This window comes from Chelon labrosus, assembly GCF_963514085.1.
Source record: "Chelon labrosus genome assembly, chromosome: 15".
Taxonomy (NCBI): Eukaryota; Metazoa; Chordata; class Actinopteri; order Mugiliformes; family Mugilidae; genus Chelon; species Chelon labrosus.
In genome coordinates this window covers 20,506,645-20,523,013 of record NC_140348.1, presented here as the reverse complement: position 1 = coordinate 20,523,013, position 16,369 = coordinate 20,506,645, and the positions used below count along the sequence as shown (strand labels likewise).

At 41.3% G+C, this 16,369-nt stretch overlaps 1 protein-coding gene across 10 annotated transcripts in view; it reads left to right on the top strand.

The window, feature by feature from the left end:
• Nucleotides 1-496: 496 nt before the first annotated feature.
• Nucleotides 497-16,369, top strand: part of lyst (lysosomal trafficking regulator) — a 55,567-nt gene continuing 39,694 nt past the window's right edge. For 7 of the 10 annotated variants that reach the window (XM_084562285.1, XM_084562282.1, XM_084562280.1 and 4 more), the window contains exons 1-3: nt 1,182-2,298; nt 11,305-11,396; nt 16,132-16,330. In XM_084562285.1, coding sequence (XP_084418411.1) covers nt 2,218-2,298; nt 11,305-11,396; nt 16,132-16,330 — 372 coding nt within the window. In that variant the 5' untranslated portion in view covers nt 1,182-2,217. Of the gene's footprint in view, nt 726-792; nt 885-1,181; nt 2,299-11,304; nt 11,397-16,131; nt 16,331-16,369 lie in introns of those variants that run through there. The other 3 variants (XM_084562276.1, XM_084562278.1, XM_084562279.1) reach the window with 3 other exon arrangements.

Below are 16,369 nucleotides of genomic sequence, written 5' to 3'. Positions count from 1 at the left end.
ATTAATAATCCATGTGCTTGTCTGGATTAATTGATTACCATGTGGCTAATAACATGTCAGGTAAAGAGGAAGTTAGTAATGGAAATTAATAACTCAGTTTGCTGTGAAACAATAGCAGAAACCCCTCCATATTGAAAATGTCTTTTTTTTCCCCTTGTCAATTGTTCAACTGCATCATCTCTAGTTTATATGTACGGCTAATTATGAAAAAGTTCCCTGTCGTCTTTTAAATTCATTTATAAGTTTTATGGTTTTATATATTTACAGAGATTCCGCAAACGCACCACCATTCCCTGCAGGAAATGCTTTGATTGATTGGGAAATTACTTGTGTGTTGTCCAATGGGAAACAAGGCAGAGGTCTGTGGGCATGTCGCCGGCTGTTAGCGCTTAAGATGATTTCCTGCTCCACGGCCCTCAAACTTGTCTGCGAGGAATAATATACCCCGTTCAAAGCACACATAACAGATACAATTGTATAGGCTCTCACATGTGAAGACTGTGGCTATATGTCTACCCTCCGATCAAATGCAACCAATTGAAGTTGTGTGTTATCGCAAGATATCGTCACTTGATTTTTAGCCTACTTAATTGGCAGGCAAAGAAAGGGGCGGTATTGTTGGTGTTGTCTTGCAGTCAGCGCTGAGGGCTAAATCAGAAACAATACTCTGCCGCTGGACGAAGGCTAGCATTAGCTGGCTTTAATTTATGGAAAAGAAAAAAAAGGTATGTATGAAATTTAATTCCTCCCACTCTGAGCTGGATATTGTGAATGAAAGAAACGGGAAACTACGTCGGGACCACCTGCTTGTTTGCGGGAAACGCCGTTGAGGATGTGCTCCGTTTCTCTGCGCTACAGTTTTGACAGCTGCCATACACAGGACGGTGCGTTGCAACAACTAGCACAACAGCTAACGTTACGACTGTTGGCTCGAGAGCTAAAAATCCGGAATGTGCATTTTGTCAATTAAAATACAATACAGAACTCTATATGTATAGCATGTCTAAGGTTGACATGGTATTTATCCAGATAATTTGGTTTTGAGTTATCGAGCCTGTTTGCTTATGTCTGTTGCGGTTAAGCTAGCTACGACAACAAACCTTGAATTAGCTGAACTTTCAAAATAAAACACGAAGTGGCGCTAGCTAATTCACTCATAATTTACTCAGCTGGAATAAAGGAGGCATTTAAGGCAGATAATTGAGATCATTCTCAAAAGTAATGACATATCGGCTATTAATACAGCTTCAAAATTATTATTTTGCAAAAGTGTGACATGTTTCTATTTGTACACTTTGGCGTTAACGTCTTTTGAGACACTTTGACTGCTTGCCCATGAACGTTAAATGCAGCCTAACATGAACCATACATATCTCAACAACTGCTGTGTGGACTCATGACCTTACCTTGTTTGCTTATGCTCCATTTACCCTGTATATTGTGTAAGTCCATATCTGATTATCAGTTCTCTTTATTGCCTGCAATTACCTTTTTATTTTCCCTTTTACTTTCACCTTCTTCTTCTTCATCTTTCAATGATTTTCTAAATTGAATGTCTTCAATTGACTCAACATTAGCTTTAGTTGAACGTCTTATACAGCACTTACAAAGCTGCACTTATCTACAAATAAAATGTCCTATTAGTGAATTAGTAAATGGATTGTATACTTATTTGTAAGCATTTATTGTCATACAGCAATACATTAAAAATCCACTAAAGATTGTTTTATTAAAAGGTCCTAGTAATAGTTTAGCCTTCGGTGACGAGAATGGTGCTCTTATTTTGACAGCTACAACCCGTACCGGAAATGAGTTGCTTCAAGCCGCCTGAAGACTTAACGTAGAGTCTGTCAGATCCCTAGCTAGCTTAGCTCACTGTGTTACTGGAGCGCGGTTTGTTTTGGTTGAGCCACAATGTGTAAGGTTGGTCTGGGCAAAGTTTCGGGTTCAAGCTTGGTACAAGTACGCCCCCCTTTAACTATTAGTGCTGACTGGAGCCAAAGTAGTTTTGTCTGCTAACCGCTAACACTTTTGTGTTTATCTGCAGTTGACAAGTGGCAGAGCGGCGCAGTGGAGCATGAGTCTGCTATGAAAGGACGTTTGGCGCTTCGTTCGGGCTGTCCGGGGCACTACCAGCCTCCTGGAGGATCAGGAAGAAGGAGAGTTTTGTGAATCCTCTACGTCCGGACCGCTGCTGTACCTGGAAGCTCGGACGACATGGCCAGCCCCCAGCAGACTGATCTGACATATGCGTGGGAAAAGTACATGGACTGTAGACTGCAGGGAGCGGATCTGCAGGTATGGAGCAGCTGGGGGGATCAGCTCAGGGATATTTATCTATGTGCTGATGATGATGATACTAATATAGAACTAAAGGAGCGCTGTGCGGAAAGAAAGCGTGAGATTTAAGATGGTGTCTTTAAAAATGTGAATATAGACTGTATTCCCATATCATAAGATACTCTAGTTAAAATGAATGCCTTCTAATATAACATTCCTGCACTAAATCCAAATTTCATGACTGTTATAATGTTCAGTTTATGCTGAAACAGAGTGAGAAAGATGGTAACTCCACTGGATGTAGTTTGTGGTGCTGCTAAACTGAATTAAACACTAAAACTAACCGAAATAATAGAAACATATTCCAGTACGACACAATGCAATTCAGTAGTACTACAAACCACAGCTTCCAAAATGAAAACACAGCTGAATCAACGGCTCTCTCAGTTATTTTAAACAAACACTGAATGCTATAAGCTTCATGAAGATAAGATTCAGTGCCCTGCTGTCATATTATTAAAATGCATTTGATTTCACGAGTGTACCTAATGAAATGGCAAGTGAGTGTAAAGAACATACGTTGTTTAAGAAAAATATAATATTCAAGAATTGCATTTAAATACATATCTAGTTTCTATTCTGATGAAGACAGATGATTCGTTTTCATCTTTTTCTCTTAAGCTGCAAAACTGGTCTTCTCCAGTATTTGATTTAAATCCTTCCTCAGTATTATACTTAATCTTCACTGCATCATCAGCTGTGGGATGCCAGGGCTAGTATGCGATTTCAAGCTCGATAAAATGGTAAACAGCTCTATCTAACAATAGAAAACATTGTTCAGAGACATTCTTCCCACATGCCCAAATTACTCTAAGGGTTTTGCTTGACTTGTCCTTAGGTCACAGTCAGTGGCCACGAAGAGCCTTTTTCCAAAATGCTCTCATATGACTTGTACTGAATTATATAGTGTGTAATTGTATGCAGGGGTAACACCAGTGTAGAGAACCGTTCAGTTGATGTCTTTGTGGTTGAACGTAGCTGTACTCGCATGTGCGGGCCCGGCAGTGAGTCACGGGACAGAGGTGGGCGCAGGTGTAAAGCATAGATTGCACGTATACTTTCATTTCTGCAGCGGTTGTTGTGAAATCTCAGTCAGACCTCTGCAGCTCTTTTCATCCCCCTCCTTCTGTCAGAGCAGCAGCCAGATCACGGGACTTGGATTAGAATCAGACTGCAGGCCTAATAGTGATCTGCCCTGCACACACACACACACACACACACACACACACACACACACACACACACACACACAGCTGATTTAGCCATCACAGTAGTCCTTTACTTTTGATCTATCATGTGCAATGTGTCCTTTTAAAGACAGAAAAAGCTATTATCATTTTTAGAGTTAATGAGTGCAGAGAAGGCCTGTGGGCTTTTCCTTTTCTGGAAATAATGACTTTCTTCCACTGTAGTCGCCACGATCTCTGGTGGTGGTGTGCACCACTTTGTGCCTGTGCTGAGGTATCAGCTGCAGAATCAGTGCTCGCTTTTTTCTCTGTTGCCATAGTAATAACGCTTTGACTGCACCAAGCGTTCACTGCCATTCTATTAATGGTAACTTTTTGTGTCACTTTTGTTGCGGCAACTCCCTCGGGACGACCGCATTTGCTCCTCCACCTGTCAGCTCGGCAGAAATCAAAGTGCTGTGTGTGTGTATGAGATGCGGAGAGACGGTTAAGTGAGCACAGCTGTATTCTTCAGTTTGCCGATACTGTAGCTCTCCCTCCTGACTGGACCTGATGGGGACACGCAGTGACAGCCTGTAGCACACACATGCACTACTTGGAAATTATGTTTTTCTCCGGCTCATGCTGCCAATCCCAAAGTGCATAACGTCTGTTACTGCCATCAAAGTGACGTCTTCTGTTCATGTTTCAGTACACAAGTAAACATGACAAATTAATCATGGGAAATGTCCAAACACTGACAGCAATGCCCCATTGTTCGGTATCTAATTCTGTGTTGTTGATGGCAAACAGACTCCTTCACCTGCAGCAATCAATAAGATGTCACAAAAAAAAGTATGAAAATACCTGCGTCTTCTCTTCTATCTTCTATTCTTGTCTCTCGTGCCTCTGTTTTCCATCTTGATTTCTGTTAATCTCACTCTGGTATTTCTGTCACTTATTCACAGCACCGTGACGTGTGTCAGCACCGCTGGGTGGGCCAAGCTTGACTTCATTTCCCTCTTCTGAGATCATTGTCATAAGTTTGTTTAATGAGAAAGCGGAAAGCCACGAATAGATTCTTTAATTTTTTCATCAAATGCATTTTTAAGTCACAAGACAGTACAGTCTAAACGTGATAGTTAAGATTTGTTTATACTAGATTAAGGCCAGGATTCAGTTCCCTCTTTGTCCAAGCAGCAACCTCAAAAATTAACCCCGAGCAGGAAGTGCCAAAAGTGGCAGTTCCCTGAATGGGCACTTGATGTCAACACTTAAAGGTGTACATGAAGGTCACGAGCCGCCTGCCTCAGCTTCACTAAAAACTCCACCGTTTTTTAAATTAACCTGGAGTTGGGTAGAGTGATGCACTGCCAAGATGGTGACTGCCGGTGCCACCACATTGAGCTTCAAAACTGCTCTCCAGGAATCTCATGGTTGACGTCACAGAGGATTTGTTCATCTTTACAGGCAGCCAGCCCTCCTATTTATATTCATTGTGTATTAATACCACTTTGAAACCCTAATTAACTCAGAATCCACTACAATCACAATCACTTTTTGCATAGTATTTGTTCCATTTAATTAAAGTGTATGTGTGTTATAGCTGCAGTTTAACAGAATGATTGCCATTAAGCCTTGCTCTCAGTTATTTAGAATTTCTTCCTTTACAGTGTGGCCGTGCTCTGCTACCATGTGCCTTGGCCACACTTCCATTTAAGTATCTGAGGCCACACTCTCTCCTTTGTGTCCAATCTCTCTGAATCTTGATGAGGCAGAGTCAATTTAGTAGAATGGTTGTCTGGCCAGGAGCCAATCAGTAAGAGACCAGGTTCGCCTGTTGCTTGTTCAGTTTCACTATGAGGTAACAGGATGTTTCAAAACACCAACGTGAGATGTTTGAAGCGCCTTGCTTTTTCTGTCATCTTCTGCCAAACCGTGCCAGCTGAATGATCTTCGCTCTGCACGACTCTTCTGCTAAAGTCGGTTACAGTCTTGGACTAATGTTAATTCGGGTTGGTTTTAGCTTTTCGCATAAAAATGGATGACATATCATTCCCCTGTGGATGATGGGACTCATCTTGTAAGTACCGTTGTGCAGCTACATTGCTCATGTTTTTTTTTTTGCAGTTTATAATTGTAACGATCAGTGGCATGTGTGACCTCAGACACTTGCCGTGTGAAAGCAGATGAAAAGTAGAGATTTTCTGGTCGCGTATTCCTCCCACATCACTTTTCATTACCTTTTTTCGAGATCTGCTCTGTGCTTTGCATTCTGCTTGTGGTAAAGCCTGGAAATCCTTGTCTAAAGAAGATTAAACTTGTCGAGCAAAGCGCAAGGCAAGATGTAGCGAATACTAAAGAGGGAGCGAAGATGGCAGTGCTGCTTCACCTCCATTCTCGGTGTTTATTATTATTATTTGTTGTGAGGACAGCGTGCGCAATATTTCCCCGAGTGCATAAACTGAGACGTTACGCTGCAATTTATGCGGCATTAATTCAGCTGTAATGTGTGTAACTGCTTTATCTATCTGAAGCAATTAATGATGACGCGTATAGATCGCAATCCACATCTGAGCAACTAAGAGCACATTAAAGTGAGAAAAAGAAATTGCTGCATTAATTGCTCTCTCCTTAGAGAAATGGAGAAATTATTCATGATATTATTTGCTTTTGTTTTTGAGATTGGATTACACTGAATGACTCCTAATTAGCTTTTATTAAAGATCTGGAAGACAGTTTTTCAGTTTAGCCCTAACTTACTTGTTAATGCGTCGTTTTGTGTGTAAATATGCATCTGGTAAAGTAGCAGAATCTCTTAGCAATGCATAATCTTCATAGCAGCTGCAAATAACTACTATCATTTTGCAGTTTTCTTCACATTAGTAATGTTCAAAGTAATCTAAGTAACTGACAATTGCCAACCAGACCACACTCTATCTACATTTTCCGTGTTGGTAATGCCTAACCTTAAGTAATGAGGGGTTTCACTCCAAAAGCTCCTCTACTACGGTCTGTCAAAACCACTACCAGTCTTTCACTCTTGAGAACAAACTAAAGAGTCGTCAGGCTTACATCTTGAGGTCTTGTGATCGTCACTCTACTTTCAACTCGGGTCGTTAATTGTTCTAATTTTGCTATGTTTTGATCATTGACATTTACATCACCAGCAGAGAAGTTGCTCTAAAGTCCCAGTCTCTCTAGTTTACCATAGGCCTTGTTTCACATCTGCTTTTATTGTTCCACCCTTGGTTTCTCCTCCTACTCACTCTGTTCTCCGGTGCCGTTCTAGACGATTGGCTGAATGGATGAATAATTCATCTCTCTGGTTCTGGGTTGAGTCACACCTCAGCCAGAGCTCTGCCGCAGCTTTTTCTACCCCGGTGGCATGTTATTAAGTCAGATTCCTCCTTAAAAAAACACACTCTTGCAGGCTAGAGGGGAAGAGAAAGGCCAGAGCATGATGCTTGGGTTGTAATTTTGACCAGCACCAGTTTTACACGCTATCTTCCTGTGATGAAAACAAAAAAAGCAGAGGCTTACTCATTCATTTCCTGCACACTGGCTGTGTTCAAATAAAGGTCACTGCTTGTGATAGTGTAGACCTGACACTGGGAAAAACACAAACATGCTTTTTAATAGTGGCCTCCTGACATTTTGTGTGTATCTTGGTTAAAAAAAAAATCAAAACGTGGTTATTTATGGCGTCGTGCAAAGCGACTCTGCTCTCTGACTCATGGTTGGTTAGGAAATGTGGAACGTTAGGGGCTCCTCATGATGCTCATCACCCAAATGTCAAATTAGATCAGTAGGGATCTCAAACCGGGGAAAAAAAAAAAAAAAACATTGCATAACTGAGGCCGCACGTACTCTCTCATGAGGACGGGATCACGCCGCTTTCGCTGCTTCGGCCAAGTTGTAGTCAACCCGATTAGCCGAAGAAAAGCTTGAGAGGAGAGTTTGTAGCAGCGTGGGTGACTCAGCCATCAGACTCCCATGACTAGGTCTCCCATGATCGCCGGGCTGCATAAAGACACGGGTCACAACCACTGTGTCTGAGAAATTACTCTCAGGGTTTCAGTTTTCAAACATGCACTGACCTCGTGCAAAGTAGATTATTGTTGTTATCCCAAGTTCTGAAATTAATCTGTTTTTTTTCGTGCCTTGTCATTGAACATAAGTGTTTACATTTAATTAAATAAGATTAGACGGCAACAGTTTACCAGGGAATGTATGAGATTGACATGAGATAGGGGTTAATGATATCAAACGGTTCCTTCTGTCAACAAGGTAGCTGGGGAAAAAAAATAGCTCTTAACATACCAGCTGCAGTAATGGAAATCCATACCAGGACATCTCGGCACGCTCGGAGCACTGCGCTACATGACAAACGAGCGAATGAAGAAGTCCATCACTCCTAAGGAAAGGTTAAAGCCTTCATTTTATTTACAGAAATGTTCTCACTGAGCTCTGTGAACTGTTGATTTCTCTCCTAAGTTGCATTAATTCGTATTGGCAGTCTCTCCATTATCAAATCATGCTGGCCGGTTGGTGCAGAGGGCACTGTAATATTGGATTAGAGCCTCAGAGGAAAAAACAAATCCGTTGCTGGGAAATTAACGTTATCGTGAGCCGTTCAGTTTCCCTTCCCCATATGAGGAAAACACCAGGTACACAGATAACGCACAAAGACAAACCAAGTCATTTTAGATACTCATTTTGGGAGATTAATTTAATAGAATGAGTGCACAGGCCCAGGATTGCCTTGGGGCATGTTTATTAAACTAATAACACTTTTGGCCGCCTTGAAGATGTGAACTCCTACCCAGTACCACCCCTGGTTTTATCTCTGCTTTCATCTGTTGCTGTATTCATTTCTTTCTCTTCTGTCAGCTTTTCTGTTTCTCCCCTGTCCTCTCCTGTCTCGCTCATGATCCATGCTTTTCTTTTTCTTCCCTTTCCCATCTCCTGTGTGTGACGTTGTGCAGCCCCCCGATGTGCAGTGACCCACACCCACCTACCCTCCCACCCATCCCATCGCTGCTTGGGTGGGTTCGTTGCCTCAGCTGCTGAAGTGTCACCCCTTATCGCCCCCACCCTGCTGACCCCGGTGAGTGCGGTCAGCTCTGCACCTTCATCATCTGGTACCTCGGATTACAGGACACTGTAGAGCTTCTCTCCATCCATGAAGTAAAAGAGTAAATAATGTTAAAACAAAACTTGTTTTGACGGTTGTGACAGAGGAAGGAAGTTGACTCACTATCTAATCCCACAATGGAGACCCGCAGTAAAATCTGACGTGTTACCAAACTAAGGACAACTGAGTAACCATAGTAAGCGTTATGAAAGTTTCCCCCCTTGGAGCATGAGATAATCAATGTTAACAAGCTGCTCTTTCAGTATGACAGTATATATATATCTTTAAAAGGATGTTTTACGTCACTTGCTTTATGATTTTGCCACTTTATGTTCTTATGTATTAAATGCTTATATATTGATTATGTACACTACGTAGAAATCTGTCACTGCAGCTAAATGATTTGCTGCGCTGTCACTGTGGCTTGAACCTTTCATTTCACAGTCAGCGTACTGCCATGTGTGTGGTTTTGCTTTTTATCTGAGAAATGCAAGGGTGTAAACTAATAAATACTCCGATCAGGCATAACATTATGACCAGTGACAGGAGAAGTAAATCACATTGGTCGTCTTGTGACAATACAATGTCCTGCTGGGAAACTTTTGGACTTTTCCACATGGCATTCATGTGGATGCTACTTGGTTAACCAGACCAGACACGCCCACCCCATAGCAATGACACTACTTGATGGCAGCAGCCATCCCCAGCAGGATGCAGCCTGACACAGACACACACACACAAAAACGGAACAACTCAAAAAAACATGAAGAACAGCACAAGGTGTTGACCTGGCCTCCAAATTCACTAGATCCCAAACTGATCAAGTGTCTGTGGGATGATCCACAGATACTTGATACCCTTCAACCCACAGGACCCAACGGCTCCCACTAACAACGTTTTGTTGCCAGACACCACAGGACACCCTCAGAAGGCCCATGTCCATTCTCCAACGAGTCACAACTGTTTTGGAGGCACAAGGGAGACCTACACAATATTAGGAAGGTGGTCACAATGTTATGCCGGTTCAGTGTAAATGCACTGTGATCACACTTCGCTGTTGAGAAAGTCATTCGAAGCAACAGACAAGTTATGTATACATTCTGCTTTTCACAACATTCACAGTGTGTGATCTTGAGGTCAACTTTATGTTGATAGCGTTTCCTTCCTCAAAAAACCTGAACATGTCAAATCCTGCACCTCTTTGTGTTTGCTTGCTTGCTTGCGGTCCTCTTCCACACGTTATCTGTGGTTGATCAGCAAAATAACAGCAAGCATTTGTCAAGAGTGCACACCGTGTTGCTTGTGCACATGTGCCCTCTGCACACATGATGCATTAATGGTCAAAAACTCAGAACAGCACCTGTAAGTACAAATCCTGCATATTCTGCCGGTGCCATGATGGGTCAGACTGCGTGTGACATTTTATTCTTCAGCTACGTGACCCCGACACTCGGGTTAGCCGCATGAGTCAGGGATCAGCGTTGCCTGAATGAAACCACTCGGTGGTGTCAGATTAGCAGATGCGAAAAGCTAGCGCCGGTGTGGAGTGAGGGACAATGGTACACTGGCTTAGTGTCTCACACGTCTGCCGGGAAGGTATTAACACACTACCCTGGAGCCAGTAATGCAGTTAAAAGCGGTCAGGTGGCTCGTCTCACTGTTGAGAAAGTCCCTCTGGTGAGAGATTCCCGCTCTGGTCAGGCTGCGGCTGCTGCCTGGTTACGAGCCTGATTTTATCTTTATATGGTGTTTGTTTCCAAAGATTGTGGCATTGTGACTTATCTTTCTCTCCTGATTACGATTTTAAATAGTTTAGAGCTGAGCTGTGCCGCAGACTCCTGTTCAGAATAATGAGGCTTTACTTTGATCGTGACTTTGGGGAGTTTGGTCAAAAATGGAAAACATAGTAAAAAGACACTTAAGGGCATCTATCAGAAATATCCTTTGAACAAGTTTAAAGTGAATCCATGTAAAGGGGTGCCTTTTGGTTGCATCATGTTCATGTAGGGAGGAGATAACTGTATACTGACACTCAGCATCTGACCTGAAAAATCATCATGGGAGAAATATTCTCACATTTAACTGACTGTGTTGTTCAGATTCAAGATGAATAGCGTGCTCGATTCCTTTTGAGTTTGATTTGGGTGCTCTTCGGTCCAAGGTAGAACATCTAAGAGGCAGTGTAGAGAAGGAATTCTCTGATAGCCGAGGCACTCCTTAATTAAAATGTCTTTATTACAAAAATGACATGTCCTAACTGGACAACTTTAAAATGCCCACGCGTAGCGGCATGGGGCCTTCTTCAGGGCATAGTGAAGCAGATAGAAAACTGATCTTATAAGGGCAAAGACACGCAGGTAGACGCGAACACACAGGTGCTGACAATCATTGTTGAAGGTCTGCAGGTAATTGCTAGGACACACCTCTCACACGGTTCTCAGGCAACAGATAGCATGCATATATTCATGCATACACTGTGTTGTTATTTAGAACAATTGTAAAACCTAAAATCATTTACAGTGATGACACACGTGTTTGTGTCGTGCATGCTTCATTTCAGTTCCTCTTCAGCACGAGTGGTAATCTCGATTCTAAATCTAGATTTGGTTCTTGTTGCACCTCTTATGGCTCGTGTGTGTGTGTGTCTCCGTCTCTTACCAGGTCAGCCTTCAGAGCCTGGAGAATTTTCTCTGTCTCTTCCACTATGTGCAGCACCACCCCGGCCGCAGCACCAAAGATGCACTGAAATTCTGGTAAGCCCATGTCACTGTGTTAGCTTTCCTGAATGTAATGTAATGGAGTTTTTTGTTTTGTTTTGTTTTGTTCTTGTACGGTGGGAAAGAGTTTACCATTATAAGGAACAGCCGCATTACAGGCTGTACAGAGTGTTAAAGCAACGCCCAAAAATCTTTATCAGTAGGTGGATATCACTGTGAATATTGTGAACTCAAAGTGTGTGTAGATGAGCAATATTGGAGCTGCACTAATTAGTCTGTGGCTAGCTTTTATCAGAATAAACGCTGATAGCAGTTGCAACATGGGCTGCAAGCAAACCTGCGGCTACTTTAGCCTTCTTTTCTTGTCTTAACAAAAAAAAAGAAAACCGCAAAAAATGTCAGGTTTATTTTCATCACTTTATTTCCCGTCTCTGTTGTAAATTTAGCAGACATTATGTAATCATGATGTATTAGTTTCTGGAGTACCTTGCTGCATAGATTTACATAGTGATGAGGAAAATTGTGGGGCGTTGGGGACCTTGAGTACCTCTTGTTTGTGTTCTGTTGAGTGTAAATAAGTCGCGCGCGCACACACACACACACACACACTCTACCTAGAATTAAGTGGGTGCATTAGCATTCATGAGCCATGTGTTCCTTCAGCTGAAAAGTGATTAGTTTGAATGGGACTTTGGTTGAAACGTTTAAAACAATGTCCTTGTTTAAAGATGAGCTTAAGGCTAATGTTTAGGTAATGTTTTTTTTTTTTCTGTGAGATCATCCACTGAACGCTCTTTTTCTTTAGTTGCCAAGTCTTTAATTTGCAATAATAAAGCACTAATAGGTGTTATGGAAATTGAAATACAGTTCTTTTATATTTGTAGATTTGTGGTGTAATTGTACTTGGTTTGTTTTAAATTGTCAGAAGATGAGGAGGAACGTGACATTAGCCTAACACCTTTTATTAATATTTGAATATTGAATGCAGTGTTTAGAAGGAGGGAAACTTGAATTAATCAAAGAGCTCCTTGTGGCATCAATGTAAGCCCGCCCGCAATAATTAAACGGACTTCAGCTTCAATCATCTCTGCAGATGTACGTCTTGTGTGTGCAAACCGTCAGGCTTAGATATATTGGTGCAGTGGATAAACCATGTTTGCCTCCCCAACACTCTTGTTAACAATGCACTTTACAAATGAAACCTACCTTTGACATAGTGGTTGTTACTCTTAGTTAGGTCAAACACCAAGACACTATTTAAAAACTACTTCTTCTTCCTGAAAGTTAAGAGACACCTTTCAGAATAAACCAGTACACCATGCAGAAATGCACTGAGACAACATTTCAGGATGGATTTTAATGAAGCATAAACGTCTTTTTTATATTCTAGCAGAGTTAGCTGGTAAAAAAAAAGAAAGAAAGAAGAGAAACTCCAGTTGACATGAACTGAAACATGAAGTGGAGTGTTTGGTAAACCTGCACACAGTTGTGTAAACACTGTTCACCAATTCGCTTATCTTTTAATAACATCAGACATGGTAAACCTCTTGAAACAGGTTGCATGTTTGTCCGATTATTACAACAGATGCATGTGAGTTTTATGCATATGCTCAGGAATCATCACTGAATCCATATCTCTGGATATTATGTTATGAAAAGACCTGTGAACCTTCAAGTTTAGTTGAACTAAATTAATGTACAGCCCAGTGCTTTGCTGGCTACAGAGAGAAGGGCACACGGCTCAACAAAGCCTCTCCTGTAAATAATTGGGTTGGAGTGAAGAATATCACTATAATTGGCCTGAGGGGAAACGCCAAATTTGAGATCTGCAGCTGAGAGATGTTTTTATTGCAGTGGGGAGATATCCTGGAAACCATTATCTCTGTTTACTAACTTTCTAATCACTGTCTTGTGATAGTGATGAAAGGACTGAGAGGGCAACACTGGTGAAGCAATTAGATAAAATAATAGTATTAAGAGATGACAAGTAAGGGCACTCAAGGGCACTTCGTTTTCCTAAACACAATTTTTTTCTATATTTCTCCATAATAGAAGCTCAAATGTCGATATGTTTGTTTTGAAGTCGCTGCATCTAGCCCCAAGCTGACTGTGCGTCTGAGCTTTTTCGGATAAAGATGACGAAGATGTTAGACCAAAGCTTCCTGTTTAATTAAGGCTTTTCGATACAGTCAGAGGCAACTAATGAAAACAAATGCATTCGAATGTAAGAGTCCTGCACTAAAGGTTAACTTCATGAGAGTTATGGTGCTCAGCACTTGTTTAAAGTAATTGAGAGAGGTGTTTGTTTCAGCTGTGTTTTCACTTTGGAGGCTGTGGTTGTTTTGTCTTGCACCGACACATGTTTTAAGTATTTTGAATAAGTAACAGAACCACTTTAGTGTTAAATTTAATAGCACTTAATCCTCTAGAATTATCTTGCAGTTGCATTATTACCTGTCTGATGCTGTTTTAACAGTCACCACTGAGATTTAGTGCATATCTATTATATTAGAATGCATTCATTTTCACTAGTGTACCTAATAAAGTGGCCAGTTAGTGTGTACTGTATTTGTCTTGGATAATACAATGCAGACACTAGGTTTGCTATAAATCATTGTCTGTTAGGTTGTCATGTCTGACATAGGAGGACTAAAATATGGCAAGGACACATTGTCTCTGCTTCACTGACGCACACTAACTCATGTCTCCCTCGTCACATTGCTATTCAATAAAATGTGTATACACTGCTTATAACACAGTGATGAACAGATGCGATGCTGTGCCAGATTAAATAGGGATGTGGTCATGCCCACTAAAAGCATGTCAAAGCCTTTTATATGTGTGGCTGGGCCTATTGGAGGGTGACCTGTGACCTAAATAAGCTGCATTCAGTGGGGACATGTTTCACCCAGACTAAAGCTGAATTATCATGGTGAGTGAAGGACTTTAACTGAGATTACACAGCGGCACTAAGTGCTCAGTAGTGCGGCACGCTTTTTCAGAAGACCGTTTGGTATAAGGTAGTGCAGTTATATATGGCTCAGTTTTTGCAGCGTCAACAAATAGGTGCAAAATTACATATAAAATAATTAATGAGATGAACAGTATGCCATTGCTGTGTGTATTACATTCAAGCGGGAAACTGTGCACAGTTGTTTTTTTTGTAGTCCTTGTGGCCTCAATTAGATTCAACAATAGAACTGAAATAATGAATCGAGTAACTTGATTTGTGCACAACTCTCTGCATATCTTCATGGAATTAACGTTCTGTTTGATCTTTTTGGATGCCGTGCAATCTTAATAAGAAAGCGGATATGAGTAGATTTAGAAATAATAAAAGAATAGAATTAACATAAAATGCTGTGGTTTGAAGTTTATGGTCATGCAAGAATAAAAAAAAGTGTTAAAAAAACAAACAAAAAAAACATTTTTTAACACTTTTTCCTCTGTATTCCTGCTAGACCTTAAAAAAAAAAAAAAAAAAAGCTCCCAGCTGTTGTAGTAGCAAAAACAAAGGCAGTTACTGTGAATGGTGGTGGATTACAGAGGTCTTGCACAGGGCACTGGGGGCTCGTCCCTGTTCCCAAGACCAGTCCCCTCGCCATGTGACATCACATGCTTTCATGTGATACGCTGATCTGCTGCGAATCTGGAAAGCTTCCATTTGAAATTCCAGTTTAATGGAATTTGCTGCTGCAGAACAGAAAATTCAGTCAGCAGTCGTGTGAGGAGCTATGCAGATCCAGCCAGCAGAGCTGCACTTAAGCTTGGAGCGTACACAAGATGACTGGAAAGAAACTCTTTGGCCCAGTAACATTAGGTAAGACGAGAGGGACTATACACGAGTGTGTTACAGAGACTATTGTCAGCAATTAGACTTTCAGGTTTTTGTTTTATTAAAAACTTGTGAGAGATTTCATTAACTGTGTATTCGATGGTGTTGTGAATATGTTCGGATCAGAGCAGCAGTGAAATGTTATTGGGCATCTCATGGAATTGGTTATGGCTCAGTCCAGAGGCCGTGTGATGAGTTTGTGGTGATTGTTTCACGTCGCGTGTAATAGTGATTTTTCCGTAAAGGGCAACACATGGTTGGTAGACACAAGCAAACTAGCTTGGAGATGCTCTAAATAACACTTGGTAGGGTTAAGTCGTTTTTTTTATATTTTATTTTCCAGCAACAGAAATCCAGGTGTGAATGTTTAACCAAAACATGTATGACTTGACCATTATTTTCGTTATTTTGCTAATTGAGATGAACTCTTTTTGAACAACCTGACTGTCCGGACCCCTCACCATGCTGTCAGTTTACGCTTTTCAAGGGAGTGGCTTTGACTGGTATTCTTTCCTCTCACTGTGTTTGTGTTGTTAGATTGACCCAAGTAGAATGACTGACGCGATTAAACCTCTGTTCTGTTGTCACATTAGTTTGGAAAAAAGATATTATTCCAAAAACAAATGAATGCACGATCATCACAAAACTCCAGCATCAGACAACATACAGTATAAGCATGTAAGCAGAAAAGATGAAACCCACAATATGGTACATCTTATTATTAGATGAACTCCAAACGTCTAAACTACATCTCTGCTAAATGAATTATATCAAAAACACACAAAATTAATTTTTATGGTGGTTTGTACATGAAAGACAGTGATTTTTACATTTTTTTTATTTACATTATTAAATTAAAAATCCAGTCATGGTAACCTCATAGTGTGTACACGTGCAAAATCTGAGTTTTCTAATGTTTCATGTCTTCCATTGTAGCTCAGACATGAGTGGGGCCAGTAACACACTGGCGAGGGAGTTCCTGACGGATGTACACCAACTATGCAGTGCGGTGGCTCAGAGGGCCGAGGCACGGGAGGAAGATGAGGAGGAGAGTCACATGGTGGCACTGGGAGAGTACCTGGTCAGGGGACGGGGCTTCCTGTTGCTCAGCACGCTGGACTCAATCATTGACCAGGTGAGGAAAAGCTAAGAGCATCTATCCTGTCCCTTAATG